The 24,158-nt window shown below is 34.9% G+C and overlaps 1 protein-coding gene across 5 annotated transcripts in view; it reads right to left on the reverse strand.

Moving 5' to 3' along the window:
• The window catches only part of CDH18 (cadherin 18), a 479,267-nt gene that overhangs the window by 112,596 nt on the left and 342,513 nt on the right, over positions 1 to 24,158 (reverse strand). For all 5 annotated transcript variants that reach the window (XM_056485314.1, XM_056485312.1, XM_056485313.1 and 2 more), the window contains 2 exons: positions 14,355 to 14,649; positions 7,960 to 8,079 (listed from right to left, as the gene is read on the reverse strand). In XM_056485314.1, coding sequence (XP_056341289.1) covers positions 7,960 to 8,079; positions 14,355 to 14,649 — 415 coding nt within the window. The remainder of the gene's footprint in view (positions 1 to 7,959; positions 8,080 to 14,354; positions 14,650 to 24,158) is intronic.

Genomic DNA, 24,158 nt, shown 5'->3' on the forward strand with positions numbered 1-24,158 from the left:
GATATTATAATCTGGGAATTTGCCAATTGCCAATTAATGGTGGGGTTTGTTTTTTTTTTGTGGGGGGAAGGGCTTGTCAGGTTTTTTTTCTTATTTGACAACAACTTGTAGATGAAGAGCAGCAAAGATTTTCCACAGTAGTTGTTCACACCACCAGATGGGGAAAGAATAACAAGCACAGAAACAAACAAGGGAGGAAAAACCAAGGAATTGTTTCTTTCCTGCTTCTGAACTCAGTCTCCAAAATACATGGTTCCTCTCATAGGAGAAGAAAAACAAGATTAGAACATCAGGCAATCTTTTTTTTCCTCCCGCTTGTCAGCTTCCTATGCCTGTTCTTTTCAATTATATGATGGATGATGGGAAAGAAAGTGTTGGTAGCTATCAAGCAAAAAAAAAAAAAAAAAATACAGTGTCAGAACACTGTTCCTGATGAGTGACCAACCCATCTTGTGCCCTGCAAAGCCTGCTCCAGCAGGTACACCACAAAGCTTCCTGGAGGTGGATGCTGAAAATAAGGATACATAAGAGGGGTGATGTACCAGCAAATATTAGTCACCCCAAGGGAAACTGAGCTAGGTTGAACAGAACTTTTGGCCCCTCCTCTTTGTACACTTTTTATTAGCAAAGGACTTCCTGCATTGTTTCAATATAATGGAAAACAAGATCTAAGCAACAAGGTTTTTAGTTGTACCAATGCCCTCTTAAGTCCAATGGAATCCCTAGAAATCTAAAAGAAACAGTAAATTTTTCTGCCTGTCTGATGGCCTCAGTTATTCTTTGAATGACTTTTGGGAAAACTTATAGAGTATATCAATATTTTGAACACAAAAGAGAACTGTTAGAAATAAGTCCATTGTTCAAAGAAGTTGTTTTTTTTTTAAGTGTCAAAACTGTAGGTGTAGAAAATCCAATATTTACTTAGAGTTGAAAGCAAAAGACATTACAATATTTACTCTTAGCTGAGAGCTGACAGATGACACTCTCAAACAAGTGTTCATGACAATATTTTTAGAGGAAGCACATATTTCTGTTCCTTCAGGAATGGAGGAGTGCACTGTACAGTACCTGATGGAATTAAAAAAACAAGGAAAAACTTTCAAATTTTGAGTTAGAATTTCTAGTCATCTTCTTGTCAGTGAAGTGCAGACATTGGAAAAGGTCCATACTAGAGATGTAATTTCTGTTACAACATTTCAGATATTCCTTGAGGGAAATCAAACATATGAAAACCTGAATATGAAATACAGTTCTTAAAACTTCAAGATAAAATTTCAGTACCCATACACAAAATCAAGTTATTTCAATCCTACACACATTTAGAAAAATGTATCACTCATTAAAATAACTAAACTTTCAAATTGATTCTTGCTGTGACCTCTACTTGATACTGAGTAGAAACCAATCACATATAATTAACTTGGAGTTTTCACCAATAGCTATAAATAATTATCCTGCAATACAAGCACATGTAATATTCTGAAGTTTCATCACAGATATTTCCTTATCTAGCTCAAGCAGAATATGTCATTGACAACCCTTTTGGTGATGAAATTTTTCCTAATATCTAACCTAAACTTTGCCTGGCCACTTTGTGGCCATTTTCTCTGGTCCTATGACTTGTAGTAACAATTCTACCTCCTTTCAGCCAGCTTTAGAGAGCAATACGGTTTCTTCTGAGTTTCCTTTTCTCCAGACAGGACAACATCATCTCCCTCAACTGTTCCTCATAACACCTGTGCTCCAGAACCTTCACTCACTTCACTGTCCTTTACACACACAGTGTACAATTGCAGTTTAAAAGTCTATGTGCAAAAACTGTGATAGATGAGCTAAAGTTCATTTTAAGACCACTACAGGAACCTGGAAACTATCTGCAGTGTCTTAGTTGTGGATTTTGGGGGTTGTCATGAGGCATTCCTTCAGAGCAGAAGCATTCCATTTACATGAGATACTGTTATAACACTGTAAGATCATTTAAATAATATTGGAGCCTCTGAGCAGAAAGCAGATAGTTAAACATATTTCATTTTCATATTCACTTAGCAGTCCAATAGGGACTAACCTGTAGTTCACCAGGGAATGACTCACCCCAGTAAACATGCTCATTTTAAACAGATTTCACTAAGAAAGATATTTCAACTAAAAAGTAAGAATTCTCAATAGGAAAAATAAGGATGCTTGTTCAAGAAAAGAGGCAGAAATTGATTTCTGAAATATTTTCTTAACTGATATAATTTTCTATGTACACAGGGACATATGGTCATGGCATATCGTTATTTCAATTAGAACAGTAGATTCTTACGAATACCATGACAGGCTGTTCTACTAATGCATGAAAAGACTGCTCTTCTTTTTTGAACTGAAAAGTTTATTCAATTTGTCTTTATATCAATATAAATTTTCTTCTCTATTTTAAGGAGATGCAGTAGGCCTTAATTCAGTAAACTAATAATTACTATCTCACCAATAAAATAACTTTATTTTAAAAGATTAATTACTCAATAAAATTTTAAAATATTCATGTTTATTTAGCAGTGAATAACTTGATAAAAAATATTTTTCTTCTATCGCAGAGTACACATGCAACTTTAAAATTGCAGTCTAATTAATATAATGCCACAAAATCTGCCATTCCCATATGAACTTTTAAAAATGTATGAGAATAGTTACAGATGTGGACATGGTGGTAATTGGTGTTTATGAGGCTCATCTCTATGTTTGGGAGCATCTATTCAGCCATTGGCTATGTTTATTTATAATTTTTATTGTTCTCTAAGTCAGGAATCAAACTAGATAATCAGTGAATTGGTAATTTCTGGTAGGGATTCTTGAAGCTATTGTTGATATCTTGTGAAGACAGAAAGCAGAAGGAGATTGACACTCATCTCACACTTCACAATTAGCCTGGACTAAAAATTTGCAGTGGCATTCTTTGATAAATAGAAATACATATTTCTTTACTATTCAGTATCCTAAAGTAAAACAAAACAAAACAAAACAAAAACAAAACAAAAAAAAACCACAACAAAAAACCCAAACAATCTTATACATGACTAAGATCTTTGTAATATTGTTGCTGCAACAGCAGAATATTATAAATACAAATACAAATATCTGAGGTTTCTTCCACACTCAAATCAATGACAAATGCATGTCCCGTTCTGCCAATGTCTACATTTAAATTCAAAACTGCAATGAATGAAGGTTTTATCTCTTATTTCACAACAGTTGCAGCAGATTTAAAAAGACATATGCCTTGCAGATTACTTAACTGTATATTTGGTATAGAAAGACAGATTTGCCTGGGAAGAGCTGTGTGGAACTAACATACTCCAGATAGCATTTACCATGTAAGCAGTGGAATTAGACTACAGGTTTCACTTCCATTCCCAAAGCATATAGCAATAGAAAGTGGGCTGCTATAGGTGCAACAAAAAGCACATAGTCTCATTTTAGGTTTCCTCAGAAAACAAAAGAGCTCCTGGGGTTGGGTTACCTGTCAAATGTTGGCTGTTGCTGTTTGATGAGCCACACCTGACATAAGCAAAGAACAAGCAAGGGTTGATCCTAGATCAAGTTTGTAGGTCAAAAGACCTCATGGTTTGGGAAAAGTGGAATATTGAATTTGTGGTTCAAACTTCCAGGAAAAGATCTCATGTGTAGTTGGGCATTTCAAAAGATGCCCCAAGTTTGAAGACAGGTAGTAGGGGGATGTATATGTGAAAAGGTGGGAGTAGGAGAAGGGAGAACCATATTAAAACCCTAAGTATCTGAATAAATTATTTGCTCTACTGTTCACTAAAAACCTCACTTTCTGTTTTATTTTCTCTTTACAAACAAGTTAATGTTACTCTAAAAATATAAGTATTTCATGTTTTCTGGGGTTCCCTGAATATTTTATTTAAGAAAATGAACAATCCTATAAGCATAATCTTTGCAAATATACATAAGACCTAGACATTGACTCCTTCCCTCTCTTTTGCCAGCATTCTTAATACATTCTTACTTATAAAATTTCAGTAGAGTGTTTTTATGCAGCTGGGGAGGAAAACAAATAGTAATCAGAAGAGGCTATTGCAGGTAATTATTAATTACATAATTAGTTACTATTACACTCCCCAGCTAATTACCAAAAATAATTAATAAACACAAATACAGAGCAATTCATAGAAAGATGTTTAATATCACAGGATTTTGAAAGTCTTAAAACTTTAGGTTATGCATGGAAAATAGTTTTGACATTCACAGCCAAAATTGCATATTTGCAGCAAATTTCTATGCAGAGAAATAAATTTTTCCCTAGGGGAGAACAAAACAAAACAGAGGTCCTAGAGCCAATCAACTGATAAACTAGATTGTTGGTAGCCTGATGGAGATGAGGCTGCTGCACCTCTCTATTTTTAATCCCTGATTTAGAAGCAATGTGAGGTCAAGCAGAGTTCCCACAAGGCACATACCCAGATGCAACACGCAACGGGTGACACACAAATAGGATGGCTCAGCACTCAAACACAAACAAACAGCCTCCTTCTTCTCCAGCTGACCAGAAGGAAGGATGATTTATATTTGGAAATATGCTCACAAACTCAGCACGGATTGCTCCTGTAATTTGCTGTACTAGGTCTAGCCAGTAGCCAACACCTGGACTTTGCACTTGGTGCCATCTGAACATTAAACTCTGGAGCCTGCAGCAGCCCTCCAGCTCCAGAGACAGACACTCTTTTTATCCTGGACATAGTCACACATCTCCTCTCTACCCAGCACACTTACTGATCCCCCACAGCCTACCACACTGAGTACATCCAGTAACAGTACCTGGATCCCTCGGGCCCTCAACTCCCCATGTCATCCAGCTGGCTCCTGGCTCCCTGGTCTCCCCTTGCCTCATGCACAGAGACACACAGCCACAAACAGGGCTCTCAAGCCACACACCATACAGTTGCTCTACACTGGTCTTGGCTTCTCTAACAGCTGGCTCCTGACCTTTCTGGTCTGGACTTTTGGCCAAATGGACATCCATCACCCAAGCCACTCATCCAGCTTGCTGGCTAATGCAGCCTGAGCCCCTGTAGTAATTCCATACTGGCATAGACACCCTTGTAACACACACACAGTCTGCATTTCCCAGTGTGCTGGCACCAGACACACAGACCCTTTGACTCATTCTCCTGCTCCAGCTGCTGGCACTTCAATCTCCATGCACACATGCACACAAGAGAGACACCTTTTCCTCACAAAATGGAGTTAGAAATAGAGCATCACAAAACACAGAACAGGCTGCTGATCCAGGATGGGGCATGGCCAGATAACAATGCTGAGCAAAGCCTGTTTGCATATGGCTGGCCCCTTTTATCCTTTCACCTCTCCATTTTCGTTTGCTTTTCTCTCCTTCCTCCATCTCAATCATCCCTTTCCTTGTCTATGGTCTTCCCTCTAAATATCCAAGAATAAGTCTACATGATCCCATTCTTATCTACATCTCATAATGTGCCCCATAGCCCTGCAGGCAGTATCTTTCTCAGTATGAAGTGTAATCAGGACATGTCTCCTTTTGATTCCTCACGATGGGTTTCAGCCCTGGCCCATAGGGCAGAGGCTGTCCTGGGTCAACCCTAGGAGGAGCTCAGGCTCCATTCTAATTAGAACAGGGGGTTGTACTCTCCCTGCACTGCACCTCTGCCCCACTTCGAGTGTGCAAAGAGCCTTTTATTAGATAAGCTGAAAAAGTTGTTCTTCTTTCAAGAGCACACTTTTTTCCTACTTTGGAATTTGTAATTTGGTGCTGGTCCCTTATTATACCTTAAATTCATGAATTCTATAGCCTTATTCTATAATCTTGTTCAAACTATTCTAACCTAAGCTTCTAAAAATCCATAACATTAAAGTCTTCAGATATTAAGTTGTTTAAAACCATGTATAGGCAGTATTAAGCTAGAAGTAGCAGACTTCTTGAGTATTCACACTAGAGCTTGACATCTGTTTCTGATAGCTTCAAGAAACTTTACTGATCATGATACAAGATCTTTAGGCTTCATAAACAACATTCAGTTATGAATTTTGGGACCTTTCCCTTTTTCTCTATTTTGGACCTTCTTTGTTGTAAAGGAAGCTTGTGCATGTAAGTGCAAATTCAGAAGACTTTCAGATAAAGTGTAGTGAAGCTGGAATTGAACAATTGAGGTATTAGGAAAAGTAGGTCACAGAAATACGTGCAAATTCAGAAGAGTGGTGTTTTAAAAAATGAGTCTTAAACACAAAAAATACTAAGAGAAATTTCATAGTGAAAAACACTATTCTTCAAGACTTTCCCATCTTTTCCAGTATTCTTCTTCTTCCCATTTTATCATGCCAAAATAAATTAACTGCTATTCTACAGTTATAAAAAGGCAACTCATAAAAGCAAAAAGATTTTTCCTGTTTTTTCACTGTTGCACTCTTTACCTCATTTTCACATTTTCATAGACTATGGTATAAGAATAATTTTCATAATCTAGACATATATCAAAAAGAGTTTAAGTTCATAAAACATTATTAAATCCCTGTCAAAGTCTAAGACTTGAGGAGTGAAAATAACTACCATCTGTTGTTTCATTACAACAATACTGGTTTTTTTGTGTGATAGAGACTTAGTACAGAGAATATCCATTATGACTCTTCACTGAGTGAATAGCAGCTCCAGACTACAAGTTCTACCACTATAAAAATAAAAAATTCAGCTCATTGCCTCAGAGTGCTTAAACAGGTTTAGAAATATGAACTAGGGTTACATTTCTAAGTATCATAAGGGCAAGGGGAGTGGGAGGACTGTACCACTGATTTTCCATTCTAGGCCTTTCTAACATGAGATCACAAATTCATAGAACATTTTAGACTGAGACAGACCTTCCTCTGAGGGTCACAGTCTGGTCTCTTAATCAAAGCAGCACTAACCTCAAAGCTCTCTGAGAGGGAACAGATACACTTCTTTTGTAATGAAAACAGGGTACACCTCCAAGTACCACAGAGAGCAATGTACACAAGCAAAGAGACTTAAATGCAAAAAAAATAAAATGAAAACTATTTACACTATACTTATTTCACTGCAGGACATTAAAAAAGCCATTATTATTCCCTGCAGTTAACTAGGGGAAAATACACTGTTCAGTGTGTTTTATTTTTGCCCCTCAATATTAATGCTTTGATATAGACATGGAAAAAACAGTTTGAAAATATATAATAAAATATATTTTCTTAAACCATATTTAAAAATTATTGAGGACTTCAAATGCATACTGAAATTGTATATATCATCATTGTTAATATCATCATCATAATAATGCTCGTAAAAAAATAACAAACTAGTAACAACTCCCATCCTCAAAAGAGATTTCTCCTCTCTTTAAATAAAACAATTTGGATACATTATACATAACTTACACTTTGTGGAAAAGGAAAAAAAAAGGGTGATGCATTGAATTTAAGCATAAATATTTCAGTTCATTCTACTTCTCAAATCATAGAAAGAATTTTCAGTTAAACAGCAATCCTGCAGTTTTATAAAAACACAAATTATAACAATTTATTTTGGTATATGTATTGAAGCACACATCCAATAATCCTCTCAAGCCTATCTTTCAGGCAAAACAAAGCATTGAAAATCATAATGTGTTAGGCATACTTGAGTCCCTTCCTAAACAGAGGCTTGAAAAGATGAAAGAGTGCTATTTCAGTTTGGCTGAATGGTTCACATCATGGCATGATGCTGAATTAATTCTGTACACAGCAGGCTCATTTTAGTGCTCAGCAAAACATAGCAACTTATAAATTTCATAGTGCCAAAGCAAGAAAGAGCATACAAAAACAATAAGAAAATGAAGTCCACATATCTGCATTGTGTACATTTGCATTTCACCTACCAGACTTAATTAACTGCAACATATTACCTAAATCATATCAACAGAAATACAAAAAACCCACCTGTTTTAGGGTCAACAGAGAAATATGGCTGTCCCTGAAGAATACTGTACACTACTCTGGCACTGTTTCCATATGTGGGGTCATCTGCATCTGTGGCTGTCACCTGTAGAACAGATGTACCTGTATATGCAGGAAAATAAACATTAACTTGCAATAAATAAAATTTTCTGACAAATATTTTCAAATACATTTTAAAAAAACCTCTAAAGTCTTCACAGTCTAAAACTTCTAAAACTGAGAGATTAGTAACATTTTCTTTGTTATCATCATATATTTTTTAAGGAAAAATAGTTAAACTAATTTGAAAAAAATATTCTCTTTATATATGTATTTGGTAATTGATTACATACATACAAACTTAAACAGAAATTACAGAGATGTAAGCATAAATAGTAACTACATGACATGCATATTTATATATGTTCACATACATAGATCCCAAGCTTGGATATTGACTTCTTAGTAACACAGATTTATGGACTTCAGAATTCTCTTCATCCACAATACAAATTAATGTTGAAGTATTTAAAATAACTTGTATTAATGCCCCCAAATGAATAAAAGTTGCCAAATGAATAAAAAAATCCAGCTCTTGGAAGGAATCAAAGATCTGAAAATGAAATAATTACTAGAATCTTGTTGGGGATGCAAATGAGAAAGATGAGTTCAAAAGACAATTATTTTTTTATGCTAGTAATAAAAATCACTAGAAGAATAAAATCACAGTTTCTAGCATATTACTAGGTGGAATAAGTAATGAGCAACCCTTTTGAGAAAATAAAATGCTTAAGTACTGTACAGATAGAAAGGAGATAAGTGATTTTTTCACTTTAGTGTCTTTTTCAAGGCATGTAGTGATGAATCTTTACTATCACTGCCAAGCACTTCCTATAAGGAATCAGTAAGTGTAAGATTGTAAGTTAATAAAGGCTCAGACTTCATTCTATGTGTTAGTCTTTATGCAGACACAGTTTTCCACAGGCTCCTTGGTCCAGCATTAAAATACCATAATAATAACAGAACCGGCTGCTCTCATGTAACTCTGCATCTGAACGCAGATTCTCATCTAAATTAACCACTGAGCTATCCACTCTGGGGCATTCAATTTCACATTTAGTGGAGAGAAGTATGTTTTTAAATTGAAACCCTTGATCTCCTTCACTTGTTGCACTTTGATTTGCCTTACAGAACCGTTTCAGAGCATGCTAACCAGATTTCTTCAGATGCAACTAAACCACGAGCTGTGCTTTAGCAGCGCATCTGATTTATTCTGACTGCTAATAGGCACGTAGTCTCAGAGACCAGGCAAGAGCTAATCTAAAATAAGATTTCCTAAATACATATGCCATGGACATCTGTTTCTCAGTTCCAGTTATTCAGGCTCTTAGATCAATTTCTATTGCACAGAAGCATTTGTTAATGTGCACACCCTCAATGTACACTTGAATTAGAAGGATGTAAATTCATGGAGTCTCACTTCAGCTCCAGCAAACTAACCATGCAAACATTTAAAGATTTGGTTTCTACTCTCTTTGAGAAACTCTTCATTCATTTGTACCATGCTAACTTGGACACCAAAAGCTGATGTTTGTATCTCTACTGGAGACTTAGGAAAACTGTATGCAAAGGTGTCTGCATACTTAAATACAGTGTCATCTAGTCTCTGAAAAGCCCAAAGTGTATAGATCTCAGAGATTAATGTATTAACAAAGCAAGTATAAGAATACCTGGACAACTTTGAAGTTGAATATTGTAATAAAATCAAGCTGGAGCTAGTTGTATATCCAGAATTATTTAGATGTTAATGATGAAAGTAACTAAGCTACTGTATTTGTGCTCATGTGGAAAGGTAAAGAAATGTGAATCAAAGTTTGTGGATTTTTTCTTAAAATGTTCTAGCAATCAGTTCAGCCCTATTTATTTGCTATCTAAACATAGAATAAGAGGCCACTTCCAGGAACAGACATTTCCCACTACTAGTCTGTCACATTGAAATACTGTAATGAGATATTTCTGTAGCCCAGATTGTAAATAATTTCTAGCTTGAGCGGAGCTTGTATGGTTCAACCTTGTGGAATCACTGCAGATTAATAAGTTATAGGTGTACAATGATTTTATTCTATTTTTTAGTTGCGTAAAAAAAACTCATATCCATTCAATTGGTATAGTCAGTCACCTACCAGAGTTTACTATCCAGAATGCTGGACAACCTCTGCACCTTTTTGTCTATAGTTTTTCCTTTTCCCAGGAAAATAGTTACCAACTATTTCCAATAGTTACCAACAATGGGAGTTTCCATTAGCAATTTCCCCCAGAATTCTAGGAAATCAAGGTATGTCTTGAACTTGATAAATATATATTGGCTATTTCAGAAGAAAAAAATAGAAATATTGTGATTTCATAATTCTCTCCTTCGAAGACTTTCTTCTTTCTCCTTATTTTAAAATAATCTTAGTATACTTATAGAACTCATTGATGTGAGAGAAAAAAAAAAAAAAACCAAAAAAAAAAAAACAGAACCAGTGAAAGGCAGCATCTCTCATAAGCAGCTGACAGGTCATTTTAGCCTGAATGGAATGCCATTGTATCCTAAAATTTTCCACAGTGATTTTCTAATGCAACTGCTTCTCTCTCCCAAGAAGCACCTGATAATGGCAATTTAGTATTGAACAGCAGCAAAGTGTTCTCTTTCTACCTAAAAGAACCCTTAGAATCACAGACTTTGACTCAACTCCCACCCTAACTCTCAAACTCTCATTCTGTGGAATGCAGCATTTCAGCAGCTTAACTTCTTCACCATCCCACACAAACACTCAGCATTTCATAAGATATCCCCAAACCAGCCTTTTGCCCGACTCTTGCCTGATTTGCTGAACACCAAGGAAAGGCAGCTTGTGAAAGCTGCAGGTTAGAATGTCTTGCAAAGAAAAAAGGCAAAGAAGGTACTTTTATCTTCCAACTACTCCTTGCAAAGCTAGCATTATTCAGGCTCGTCTGCAAGACAGGCAAATGACAATTCTGGATACATTGGTATCATTTAGACGCAGCATCATTGTTCGTTGTTGAGCTATGTGTAATGAAGGATTTAGATGGACAATTACACAGTACTGCTCACTTGTTTTAAATTTTAAGAAGTAAAAAAAAAAAACCTCAGTTTTGCTATGAAAGAATTTTGTCACTCCAGCAAGGCAATAAAAACTACTTTTTTTTCCCCAACTGGAGTATCTGCTTATTCAGAGTATAACTACCATTTCATGTGCTTTGCCACTACATTTCAGAGATTACATTTTGGGCATTCTCTTTTCTTTGTTAATGCTTTATAAAGAGCTGTAAGACATGTCTGTATGCTCTGAACACCACTTTGTAAGCTTTGTCATTTTTTCTGGTAAAAATAAAAAAATTATTCAACTGGGGAACTAAATTTTATTTTTATTTAAAAATATCTCCACTTGTTTTTTTTCTTTTTTTTTTTTTTCACAGTTTGCAAGAAAATTTTTGTGAAGTTATATCTCAAAGAAAATCTGAAAGTGAATATTGCAATCTGTCTCTCTGATGACAAATTTTTAATGTTTAATGAGGCAGTTCCATAAAATATGTCTGTTGAGAATGCAAATTTTTATGCATGACTTTCCATAATTGTCTGTACTATTAAATCTCAAATGGAACAATATTGAACAAAAAACTTAAAAGAAATTATAAAATAGTTAAGTCTAATAAACACAAGGATAATCTTCCTAACTAAAGTAATTCTTAGTACTGCCTGAAAACACTAACAAGTCAACAAAATGTGATTTAGTTTCCCAACACATGAAGTTAAATAGGCACTTCTAATAAAAATCATCGTTATGAACAACATTGTCTTCCAGGTTATCTGAAATTATTACTACCTCACATTGGAATACTCTCAAAAGAAGTTCAGAAATGTCTACTGTGCCTGTTAATTTCGTAAGTAGAATTTATTTGGAATACTCTTCTTATCAGAGAATCACAGAATGATTATGGTTGGAAGGGAACATTGAGGTGATCTAGTCTCACCTCTAAACGACCTCAGCACTAAAGATTCAACATGGAGTGTTTGTCATTTTGCAGCTAACACATATGGTAGTCTTTTACTGATTGAAAAATTTTCTTATTTTCTTTTAATTTGCATAAATATGACTTTCATAAACCTTAAAAAGACCACAGAGATTTCAATGTAACTGAGTTTTTCATAACACAGAATAAATAATTTCAGATATAAATCTTGGTTCTTGAGCCAAAGTTTAGGAATATGCCTGCCTTCAAGTTTCATTGAAGGCAAGGAATAGGCATTTTCTTTCATCTCTCCCAGAATAGTACCTAAAGCATAAACAGTATGTTTATTTTGTGTCACAGTGAAAACTGTGATCTAATATTTGCCGAAAAAAAATTAATAAAATTTTCCTGTACTTGCTTGTCAGCAACTTGAAAAAAGAAAAGCCTTAAAGATCCTACAGCTTTTACAACTAGATTAAGTTCCAGTTGTGGGGAAAATATCAGCTATTATCTTGAGGAGACAAACAAGAACCTGCTGCTGAAACTAAGCAAAATAAAGGAGATCAAAAATCCACTTAGAATAAGAACTGTTGCAGAGCAACAGGAACTTTAAAAGATTTTTAAATGATAATGCAAAAATCAGAAGGAATATTCAGAGTGCAACCTCCTTAGAAATCCACAGAATAACATCAACAAGCTCAGTTATGTATAGACTTCACTGCTAAATGTCAAAAAAACTGTGCTAATTTTAGAACTAATAAAAGGGACGGAGTTATCTCCATCATTTGACACAAAGAATGTATCCTGTGGAAGTAGTAACAGAATTAGTCTTCCTGAAAGTGCAGACAATAAAAATGCTTTCAGAATGCAACAAATACAAAGAAATCAATAGAAGAAAAAAGAGAATAGAGATAATAAATTTGCAATGAAAATATAATGTATACCTACAACAGAATGCCTGTATGATAGGATATGAAAACTCAGGTTTATTCACACAACACAAAAGCTTTGTGGAATAGTTATTGTAATGATTTGCCTCAAGTACAACCAGTAAAGTGTTTGATTTATAAAACATAAGCATCAATTCTCTATTTTTCCAGTAAAACTTCATTGGTTTACCATCATCCACTCTGTTTTACAACACAAAGTACCATCCCAGATTATTCAAATCATTATTTGGAAAACAGTAACATGTGTGATGCAGTTGAATAGTAATACCAGATCCTAATTACTGCAGAATTATGACTAATATTTATGTAAGAATGCTCAATATTGAGAAGATGAAAGAAAGCAAAAAACTGTCTTTAATATAATACAAATAAAAATTATTGTATTAGCTACTTTTGATTTTGAAGATAATATTGATCTCTTTCCACTATCTTTCCTCCTTATGCAGAAAATAAAATGCCTCTAAAGATGAAGGAAATAATCAATTAAAGTGGTTTCCATTAAAGACAAAGAAAACCAAGAAAGAGAAAGATGGAGTTATGCATTTTTTTTGGAAATGGTAAAGGAAATGAATTACTCATTAAGACAGCCTGCGGTGTAATGGGAGATAACTGAGATAAAAGCTTAGAGGATACTGAAATGAAATGCTACTCTTTCAGTAAAATTTTGTGCTACAGTGAATTATCAAAGACAGCTGAAGAGGTTTTGTGCAGTCACAATATCCTTACTGGAAGCTCTATGCACTCACTACAGTACTTCACACAAACATGTATTGTTTGCATTGTCCTAGATTTATGATATTAGTCACAGAAATACTGTACTTTAGTCCTTGTAAAAAATTCTGTTGGCAATTCCTCTATTAGAAGAAAGCTAAAAACTAATTTCAACACCAGAGAAGTATTAAATAAATAAAACTGAGAGCATAATGCTATCTCAAAGAATAAGAATACCTGAACTATGTAATAGGGAAAACCAAAGATTGATACCTTTTGGAACAGCAGTTCACTATATAAGAAACTTGATAAATATGTCTAAAATAATCTGGGAAACTACTGTTCCTTTGTCTTTAATTCTGTGAATTGTATAGACTGCTCATGTAGACATAAGAGAATGCCATAAAGTGTGCAGTTGAATGAGGATATATGAATACATCTTGTTCCTAGAATGGAAACTACAATTTGCCAAAAAATGTATGTCAAAGTATTCAAGATTAAGAGCGACTCTTCTCTTACAACCAGCATATGTGTGTGCATACTGTTTTCTTACTATGAATGTCACAGGTACCATACGGGTTGTATTTCACCACTTCTCATCTCTTCTTAACTCCAGTGTATTTAACATATACTCAATGATGTGACGATAACTTTGACAAACAGTGTGTGGCATTTGCACTCCTTAAAAGACTCTTGAGTGGCACGGTTTGCCTTCCTTACCCATTTCAGACATCTCTGGCACAGTAACGATGTACGGCCCATCTGTGAATTTGGGCGCGTTGTCGTTGATATCCTGCACCTTGATAATGAACTCGGACTCGGGCTCGAGCGGCTTGTTTGTCCGTCGGTCAATAGCTTGGGCGTGAAGCACATAGTGAGTCTTCTGCTCTCGATCTAGGCTTTTGGTTGAATGGATGTCTCCAGTTGTGTCATCAATAATAAATATAGTCCCCGCCCCTTCTCCAGTAAGAATGTATTTGACTGATCCATCACCTTTGTCGGAATTGGAATGCAACTAGAATAAAAACACATAAAATAATATAAGATTAATTGAATTACATTAAAGGTTATTGCACATAAGATATAAAAACTGTGATATTACTGTCAGCAGCCTTCTGTTTTGTTCTCACCCTTCCCATTTCTTGCCATAATTTCTCATATGCTCTTTCTGGAAACCCAGCCATTTTGTGCAGGGCAATTTTCCACCCAGCATAGTTAATTTCTTAAACTAGGATTTCTTAGGTTATTCATCCACATTAGAAAACTTCCCTAAGTCTAGAAAATTCTAGTAACTATGATTTTTTGTTTTATTTTGTTTTGGATTTATTCTTCCTAGTAGTTATTTTACAGCATTCATTGCTTGAAATCCTGCCCTAACCATTTAACTGGATGCATTCCCACTGAGGATTGTCCACTGCAATGATAGCAATTCAGTCTCACCTACATATTCCTCTGTGGCCTCAAGAACAACATCATTTACTGTGAAAGGAAACGGCACTGTGCCAGTGGTAGAGGTTTGTCCAGAATTACTCTATCCAACAACAAAACATAGGCATTTTATTTGGATTTTGTTTGTTTATTTTTAGATAGAAAGTTATCTAACCTGCTTGTATTTTAATTATTTATAGTTAAGTGATGAAGTTTGACATAGAAATTTCGCATTTTTGTTGTTCATAACACCTTGCCCATTAAATATATTATACTCTTCCTTTAAAAGTTTCAATTTACTGGGGAGTGTTGGGGGGAGGAAGGAAAACCCAGTAAGTAGATTGGTGTGTTAAAAGATAACATGAAACTGCTTCCCACTGCCTCACTGTTCCTAACCTGGCTTTAAAGATTTATGTGTTTAGAATAAAAATGAACATGTGTTCTTTGATCAGAAAGGATGACTTTTATATAAACTGAGAAGTTTTGTGGATTTGTTTTTTTTTTCCCTTTGAAACAACTTTGTGAACATAATGTGTTTATTGAGGAGCACAATAAGAACAAAGTCATAATGCAGAAATGAACAGCCTCAGGTATTGTGCAGTTATACTGTGATGTGAAATCAGAAAGGAAGCTTTCTTATTTTAAGAAGATATTCAGTTTTATCCTTATCCTACTGCTCTGAATATTTTTCAATATCTGCAGTGTCATTACTAAATTTTGATACAGAATCTGAGGAAAGCAGAAAGAGAATGACAGATATTTTGAATCCGTAGGATGCACAATGTTACTTTCTTGTTTTCCTTCTCAGTTTAAAACCCATAAAGGGCTGGATAGAGAGAAAATAAAATCTGTATGATAGAAAACTTTTTTTTTTTTTTTACTTAAAACACAAGATACAGAGGTGATGATATTTTCTCACACACTAGGTGTACCTTTTCTTTCTAGGTCTTTGTCTTGCCTTTAAAACTATCTTCCTTGTTATTTGTAAAAGGAGTAAGTATATGCTGCTTGATGAGATTTTTCATCTTTTCTATGAAATTAATGAAATTATGCTGTTGCACATAATTTATATCTTGTAGGGTAGGGGGCTTGGAAAGGGGAAATTTGATAAACTGAAGGTTTTTAACTAATATAAATTTCAACACAAATTCAGTCAATGCACTTATCTGAGTTACATGAAGGACTAAACAACCAAAAAAAACTGGGTCACTGCTGTGGACCCCTTTTTTTTTCTTTCCCTTAATCAAAGAAAGAAAGAAGGAGCAAAAGGGCCTTCATGCCTTTATAGGGCAGCAGAAGTCTTACACATTTCATTTTAGTAGTCATTGGCAAAATTAGTCGCTTCCTATCCTTAGAGTAACACTGTACTCCATTAACAAAGGAATTCATGCTATGTAAAACATCAAGAATCCAAACTTCCTACAAAGGCAAAATGTTATTTGAAGTGATTTATTAATAAAAAAAGAGTAGTGGGTATTCTGATATTCTAGCATAGGTTTACTGATATTTTATTTCTTTCAAAACCAATTAGAATTGTAGGATCTTTTTTGGGATAAAATGAGCCCTCGATGCTAGTGTTTGCAAATGCTAACAGCAACATTACAAATTTGACAAGTTTAGGATGTTATAAAGAGCTCAAATCTAATCCAAGCTGAAAAAAGACCAGAAAGCTTTCCATCATATTTCTCTCCTTTTGCCTCCACAGGTGTATATGTAAAAGCATATATAAGTATAACAAATAGAGATCACAGCAAAAATCACTGCATCTATAACTGGTATTATGAATGTATAAATCAATTTAAAAATTGCTAGGTAAGAAATACACAGAATAAGGAACTGCTGTAGAATATAAAAAGTAAGATTCTCCAAAACACCATATATCATCAGAGAAGTGCCATTCCAATACAATACTGCAGAAAGGTACATTCACAAATTCATTGTGTTGGCATGAAATGCACAGACCATTTGGAAAATTAGTAATATTAGCTATTTTTTTTATTGCGAAGAAATCACTCTTTGTACATGTCATCAGTGAAGAAAATACAGATGTATTTTGAGTCAGTGGGTTTGTACATCTAAAAGTAAGAGAAGTTTAAAAACTCAAAAGATACTCAGCTGATTTAATGGTCAACAATTTATATGCAATTCCTGCTAAACATGTTATCCAATAAAATACAGGCAAGAATATCATCAGAGGAAAACTATCTGCATATTAATAATCACAGAAAGCCATCCATTTACAGCTGGGCCATTTAAACTGCAGTTGTAAGGCAACAGCTGGAAAGAAGTAGAAGCTAAAAGAAGTTCCTACTTTCTTACTTCCAGATATGTCTTATATTGTTTGAAATATAATACTTTGATTTATGGCTTTTAACTGCTAATGCTGAATTTTAAACTCACAGAGGAGGATTTTGCATAGCAAAATGGAATTTTCTTTGTCAGTTGTTTATACTTTAGTTTTCCTGCAAAGTAAAGATTAAAGAACTGTTTGTCTTCTTTAATTCTTCCTTCTTAGTACAAATTGGTCCAAGTAGAAAAATATCAAGACTTCTCTCAATGCTTATTTGCAATATGTGTTGTGCTGAGAGAGCCCCTGGGAATCCCTACTTAAGACAATCTCTACTAGCTTAACAAGAGATTTATGTCCTTGAGCATGGTGCACTGCTTTCTTTTCTCTCTGTACTATGAAATCATCTCCACAACAAGAGATTTACTCCACAAAAGCATTTCCAATTAGAATAGATGTGATTCACCTCTTAGTTTACAAATGCATGGCTTAGGAGAATGTATTTCTTCAGAGCTGCCTATAATAGTTTCTAAAAGACATTGAGGGAGCAAAATCAAGCTGACAATAGTGGCCTTTCTCTCTGCTTGGGACTGCTATAGCTATTTCTCTTTCAGATGAATTTGGCACAGAAGAGAATGTCACTAAGCAATGAAAATGCAAGCCAATCCATGTTTTGTTCAGATCTAATTCATGTGTCCTGGGGAAGTTATCTCAATTCAGATCCCTAGAAAGGTGTGGACCAGTCATAACCCTCTTGGGGCAGTCTCCAGGGTCCCAGTCCCAGGGAATTCCTCGCTCTGCTGATCTCTGACAGCAACGTCTCCAATTCTCCAAACTGCACTCAGCGCAGGCTTCTGAATTCCCTGTGGAAATGTGGACTCTATTCTAAGTGATGGGCTGGCTGCTGCAAACATTACTGCTAGTTTGGTTATGCTTCCAACAAGAATATATCTGTTTAATATTCTGAATCTGTCAACAACCAGAAGCTGCCAGAAGCATTCAATTTTTATCCTCTTTGGTCACTATTCCTGTCTTTATTTCTCTGATTTTTTTTTAGGGAAATATGAAGCTGAAAACAATAGTGAATGAGCATGTCTTGAACTTCCTCCTTTTCAACTCAGTGGCCTATGCTTTTTGACATATTTAATAGCAAGTTGCATCCAGGAAGATTTATGATGGTTCCTCAATCTTTAACTAGGCTATATCAGCAGTGTATGACTGATTTGGCAGAACAGTTACCAAGGTGTCCCTGTTTTGCTAAGACTTCAACATTTTTCTTCCATCAGTCCATTTAAAAGCTCATTTTCTTTTAGAATTCCTGCAGAAGCTGCAGAAAAGCTACATTAATCAAAGGCATGATTTGCAGATACTTGCAAGTATTTCAGTTAATGAGTTTTCCTTATATTGTTATATTAATTTTGATACTATGAATCTTTAAATCCTTTTTTTGATGCACTAGCATATTAACTGCTATAAAATGAATTCACAGATTGGAGGCTAATTGCCCACTTAGTATAGTGTTGTTACTGTTTGTAACTGAAAGATGATGAAGTGGCTAAAGCCTAAACGCAATCACAAATATCAGGTGGCTGCTGCTGAGATACTGGCCTTATTCACTGCCAATCAGCTCCATACATCTGCATTGTTTTAGCTGATGCTTAGCCACTTCACACATCCAAATATTTGAACATATCTACTTGTCAAGTAACTGACCACAAATAGGCAGAAACTACTGGACACTAGGAAAGAGGCCCAATGGGAAAAAAAAAAAAAAACAATTGGTACTATAAAACCAATCTAAAAATTGAGAAGAAAGCCAACATCCTAATTCTACTGGGAATGTGAAATGTTAACAACTCACAGTGATCACGCTCCCCTGCACTTGCCTCAGGAAAACAAGTTGAAACCAGGAAATCATCCATGACCGGAAGAGAAAAAAGCCTGGATAAGAGGGGCAATTGTAAAGTAGAAGAGTTGTCTATTAGTGATTTAACTGTGTGACTGCTTCTTCCTGCTTGCTTCAGTTGAAAAATCTACATTCTTGGAATGTTGTGTGGGTGGCATTTTAAGTGGATTGCTTATGATTTTTACAGTATTTTTAATTGGACTACCAATAAATTCTTGAATATGAATATGTCTTGTTCTGGAAAAAAAAAAAACATTATGAAGATATTGCCTTATATGAACTAAATCCAAATCCAAGGCTGATTTGAAAAAATCAAGATCATTAGGTTGCACTAACCTAATAAATTTAATCAGATTAGAAGTAGTTATGTACATATACACTTAAAATATTTTGAAATAACTGCTGATAATACAAAATTATTGTTGAAAACTAACAAAAAAGAAAAAATAATTTGCACAGGTTTCCAAAAGCTAAACCTGAATTATGGTAGTGACACTACAATTATGTCTTGAATAAGTACTGTGTTCAGAGAGCACCACATTCTTTCAAGGAAAGCAGCAGAATCTCTCCTTCTTAATTCAGTTGTCACTGTCAATCTGTTTAACTTGACAGGAGGGACCCAGCACAATACTACTGCAGTAGAATCTACCATTGAGTGCCCAACCCAGGGGAATGACAAAATTATGCCCAAACGTGTGAGCTTTGGCAAAACACAGAGGAATGTATTGTTACTTTGCTTTTGTTGCACAGAACAGTTTATTGCCTCACTAAAACATCAAAATGTAGAGAGATATATAAAGAATTAATGGTAGAACACTAAAACACTGAGTAAAAAGTATTTTAATCTTCCCTCTAATAAGAACTGCAATCATACTGACTTCCCTTGATGTTTATGTAGACAAAACATTTAATTTAAAAGAAATGTTACAGTAACTTACTAGTAGTAAAAACTGCATTAAAATTTTTCTTGATGGTGCACACTGCAAAAGCAGAGTCTAGCTGATACTACTGAAATGTTCACTGTGTCTATGCAGTAAAAACATCATCAGATTTGCTGCTGACTTGCTTCCCTTGGTCTGAGCTATAATATATATTTTAATGAAAGACACTGCTCTGGGCAATGTCACACATTTTGATGGAATTTTCAGAGGGAATCATTAGCCCAGGAGATAACCGTACTATCCATGGCAGTGTCCACAAATTGACGAGAAGTTATTCCACACCCTTGTCAAACAGAGGAAGAAAATAGAAAACCGCAATTTCCCCCATCTGCTGAATGAGTTCTCTGAGATAGAAGAAAAATAATTGGATTGCAATCATCCAGGAAAAACACAACTGAAACAGTATTAACTTCACAATATAACAGTATAGCACACAAACATCTGCTCTTGCAAGTGGCTTCTCTGAAGTCTGCTCCTTTGCTGCAGCCATTAGGAAGGCTGTAATGGCAGAAGTATGCAGGTGCATAAGCAATCACATCTGAAACAACATCAGGCACACTAAAGCAGCCACAAGCGGTCAACATTAGCTTCTATTTTCTCTCTATACAAAAGGACTCCAGGGAATGAAAAAGAAAAAGGAAAAACAAAAGAAAAAAGTGATTCTAAAACAACAAAATAAATTTTTATATACAAAACTGTCATTGTGTTTTCAAAGAACAGTATATATTTTTAGAGAAAAATAGAATCCCAAATTATTCTTTCAGTGTGTCCATACTATGCATCTTCCATATGGAAGAAAACTAATTATACTCTAGTAAAGTTTTCATCTGAACTCCCTTCACAGCAGTAAGCTTTCATTTCAGACATCTTTTACTTGAGCAAGTGCTGTGATGGGCATAGAAGATATTCTTTTTTCCCCAGAAAGTAGGATTTACATAGTATATGGGTTTTAGAGGCTTTTCAGAGTTTCACAGACTTGAATAGAAATAAATTACTAAGAAAAAAGAAAAAAAATCATATTTGGTCTTCAGTTTTCAGTGCCTTTTCACAATTACTGTCGCTAAATCTCACTTTAAAATGAATAAATCTGTAATCATGGTGATAACTTAGATTCCTAGATCCATTTAGGAGGACCATAAATTTGACAGTTTGAATCCAAGAGCCTTGATGATAACACTGTTACATATTAGCCCTGACCACACATTGTCTCCATTGTAAGAATAATGTTTTGCTTCTGATCATGTTAATAAATCATAGTAATGTGGCAGCATAAAGCACTTCTAAAAATCTCACCATTCCTATAAATGGGCACAAGCAGGAATGGGAACATAAAAGCTTTTCAGTTCATGGAACTACTCTTGGGCACAGGCCCTGCACCTCTCACTTAGACCACTGAACCTCTGCTTTGTGTGTAAATGCCTCAGCATTCAGCTACACAGTCACAGATGCATTACACCTCAAAACTGTCAAAAGCAGTCCCAGGTACCAGTGTCATAGCCTGCATTACCTGCTTTCATAGGAAAGCCTGATCTCATATGAAAGGATGTTTTCTTAAGACATTGAAAAGGTCAAGGTCAGAAAAATGGTAAGTGCACATGTTCTCTGAAAAGACCCAAGAGATGCAAGAGTTCAGGGCTTGGAAACTCACTGATCCAGTGAAAAGCTACTCTTCATTGAAACATTGCACATTTGTGCCAATGATGGAGTAAAAACGTGTAAAAACAATGTGCTTCCACACACAGATTCTGCAGACTTTCTACAGGTGCTTTTGACCTTCATTTCTGGTGCTTGTTTGGTCAAACTACTCACATTGCACTTTTTTTTTTTTTTTTTTTTTTTTTTTTTTGGTAATGTATACAAACTCTTCTTTTTCTTTCCATTTCCAGTAGAGAAGGTAAAAAGGGAAAACATCCCTTGTAATAGGGTCTCCCGAAAAGAAAAGATGCAGATCTTTTTCTGAACACGAATGCCAACCTAATGATTATTTAGGATTTTTCAATATGTGAAAAAGCTATCAGTTCTCTGAAAGCCTGATCAACGAATTTTGCACTATGTGTGATCTCCAATCTCAGAGCTTCTCCTGATACTGAGAGGGAAAGAAATGGCTCACTGCAGCATAAAGCTGTAAGTGTAATAGCAGTCAAACTCTTTTTGAAAGTACCATTTATTTGTTTGCTTGTTTGTTTGACAGTGCTACAGCTAATACTGTTTACTCTAAGATCTGAGGACAGCACATTAATTTTTAAGCTCTGGGAAAACAACTCTGCTGTGTACTCATGTGATATTCTAAATTACTTCTTTTTACTTTGCTGTCCCTAAGAAATACTGTGAAGAGAAATAATACGTGTGTGATTTTCTGATGAATTTGTGAGCCATGTAAAATCAGCTAGAGGAAATTTCTTGCCAGGGACCTGATTACTTACTCAATTACAGAGTTTGATTAGGAAAAAAAAAATATGTGGAAAAGATCAAGGAGAGATAATTAATTTACCAGCTCCTTTTATCACATCCCTCCAAAAAACTTTCACACATTTTTGAGTTTGATGCCTTTGAAGCTAATTTGCTAAGAAATTTTTAAGACTGTGTAAAGAAAACAGGTTAGCTACTGTCCAATGGCTTCTATTTCAGGTGAAAAAGTTGTTTCATTCTGAAGAAACTGAAAAGAATGCACTACCATGTGTCATTAAGAACTGCACATATAATTGTTTAAAAAGGATATAATCTCCATAGTTTTGTGAACTCCCTATCAAAGCATATTAATGCATTTTCCAGGTAAAATAAATACATGTTTTCATTATTGAGATGATTTTCTTTCTTTTGGTCACTTTATTTGTTAAGATTTTTTTTTTATATACTTCTGAAATATTAGGAAGCAGTGTCATAACACTGAATATCAGAATATTCATTTATTGGGCTAGTGATTCACTGCTTATGCAGTATTAAACCCTTAAAATAATTGTTCTGGTTCTGCATCTGGATTATGATTTCATCTCTTTCATGTGGTCTACAGCTTTTCTTCTTCTTGGATGAAATTTATATTTGCAAAAAACCTGCTTCTGTATAGAGTTTCCATTACAACTCTCACAATTGATTGCCCTTTTTCTGCATCTCTCTTAGAACAGAGTATCATCTTTTTTTCTGATTACAGACATTTTCCTTCTTCCTCAAATGTAGAACTTTGCCTGATTTTTTAGAAACAAAAAGTACATGACACAGTAAAAAGGCTCCTCAACATCATGTTGAGGGAATATTTCCACAATTTTTACCTCAAAATCCATTGATAGTGAAAAATGCCAGCTCTACTACTTTGAACATCTCTGTTGTGTAAGTCAGAAGGTTCATGTTCAGAGCAGAAGCTTATCACCAGCCCTCTTCACAAATATGTCATGTAATGACTGCAATAACAGAGTGACAAAGTGATCCTGACTGTTACAAAGGTGACTATACTTTCACAAGTAGGAAAAAAAAAATGGAAACATATCAATGCCAGTGAATAGGAATTAAACAACCTTCCTTAACTTTATCATACTTTTTATGGGCTGTTACAAAAACTTTCTGGATCTCATATGAATGTAAACTGGAGAAATTTAAGAATCTTTTCTGTGCATTTCCCTACCTCACACAAGCATTCCCAAGAATAAATACAATTTCTGAGCTCAAGGTTTTTAATCAGGTAATTCTTACTTACTAGCATAGTTTGTTCAAAGGGGTACAGTGCTACTGCTTTTGACTTTCTAGATTTACCATGACCCACTGCAGTCCATAAAAACCTGAATTGCCACTAATGCAAGTTTTTAAGACATAACAAACCCCTCATTTTTCACATTTACTTCAGTACAGCTTCCAGACAGATAAAACACAAGCTCTGAAAATGTTTGTACAATAGTTTTACATCACAATTATTGACTGACTGGTGTTTTGAAACAGAACTAGTATAGAGGCCTGGTGTAATGTGTAAAGTT

Source organism: Oenanthe melanoleuca, chromosome 2, assembly GCF_029582105.1.
Source record: "Oenanthe melanoleuca isolate GR-GAL-2019-014 chromosome 2, OMel1.0, whole genome shotgun sequence".
Lineage (NCBI taxonomy): Eukaryota > Metazoa > Chordata > Aves > Passeriformes > Muscicapidae > Oenanthe > Oenanthe melanoleuca.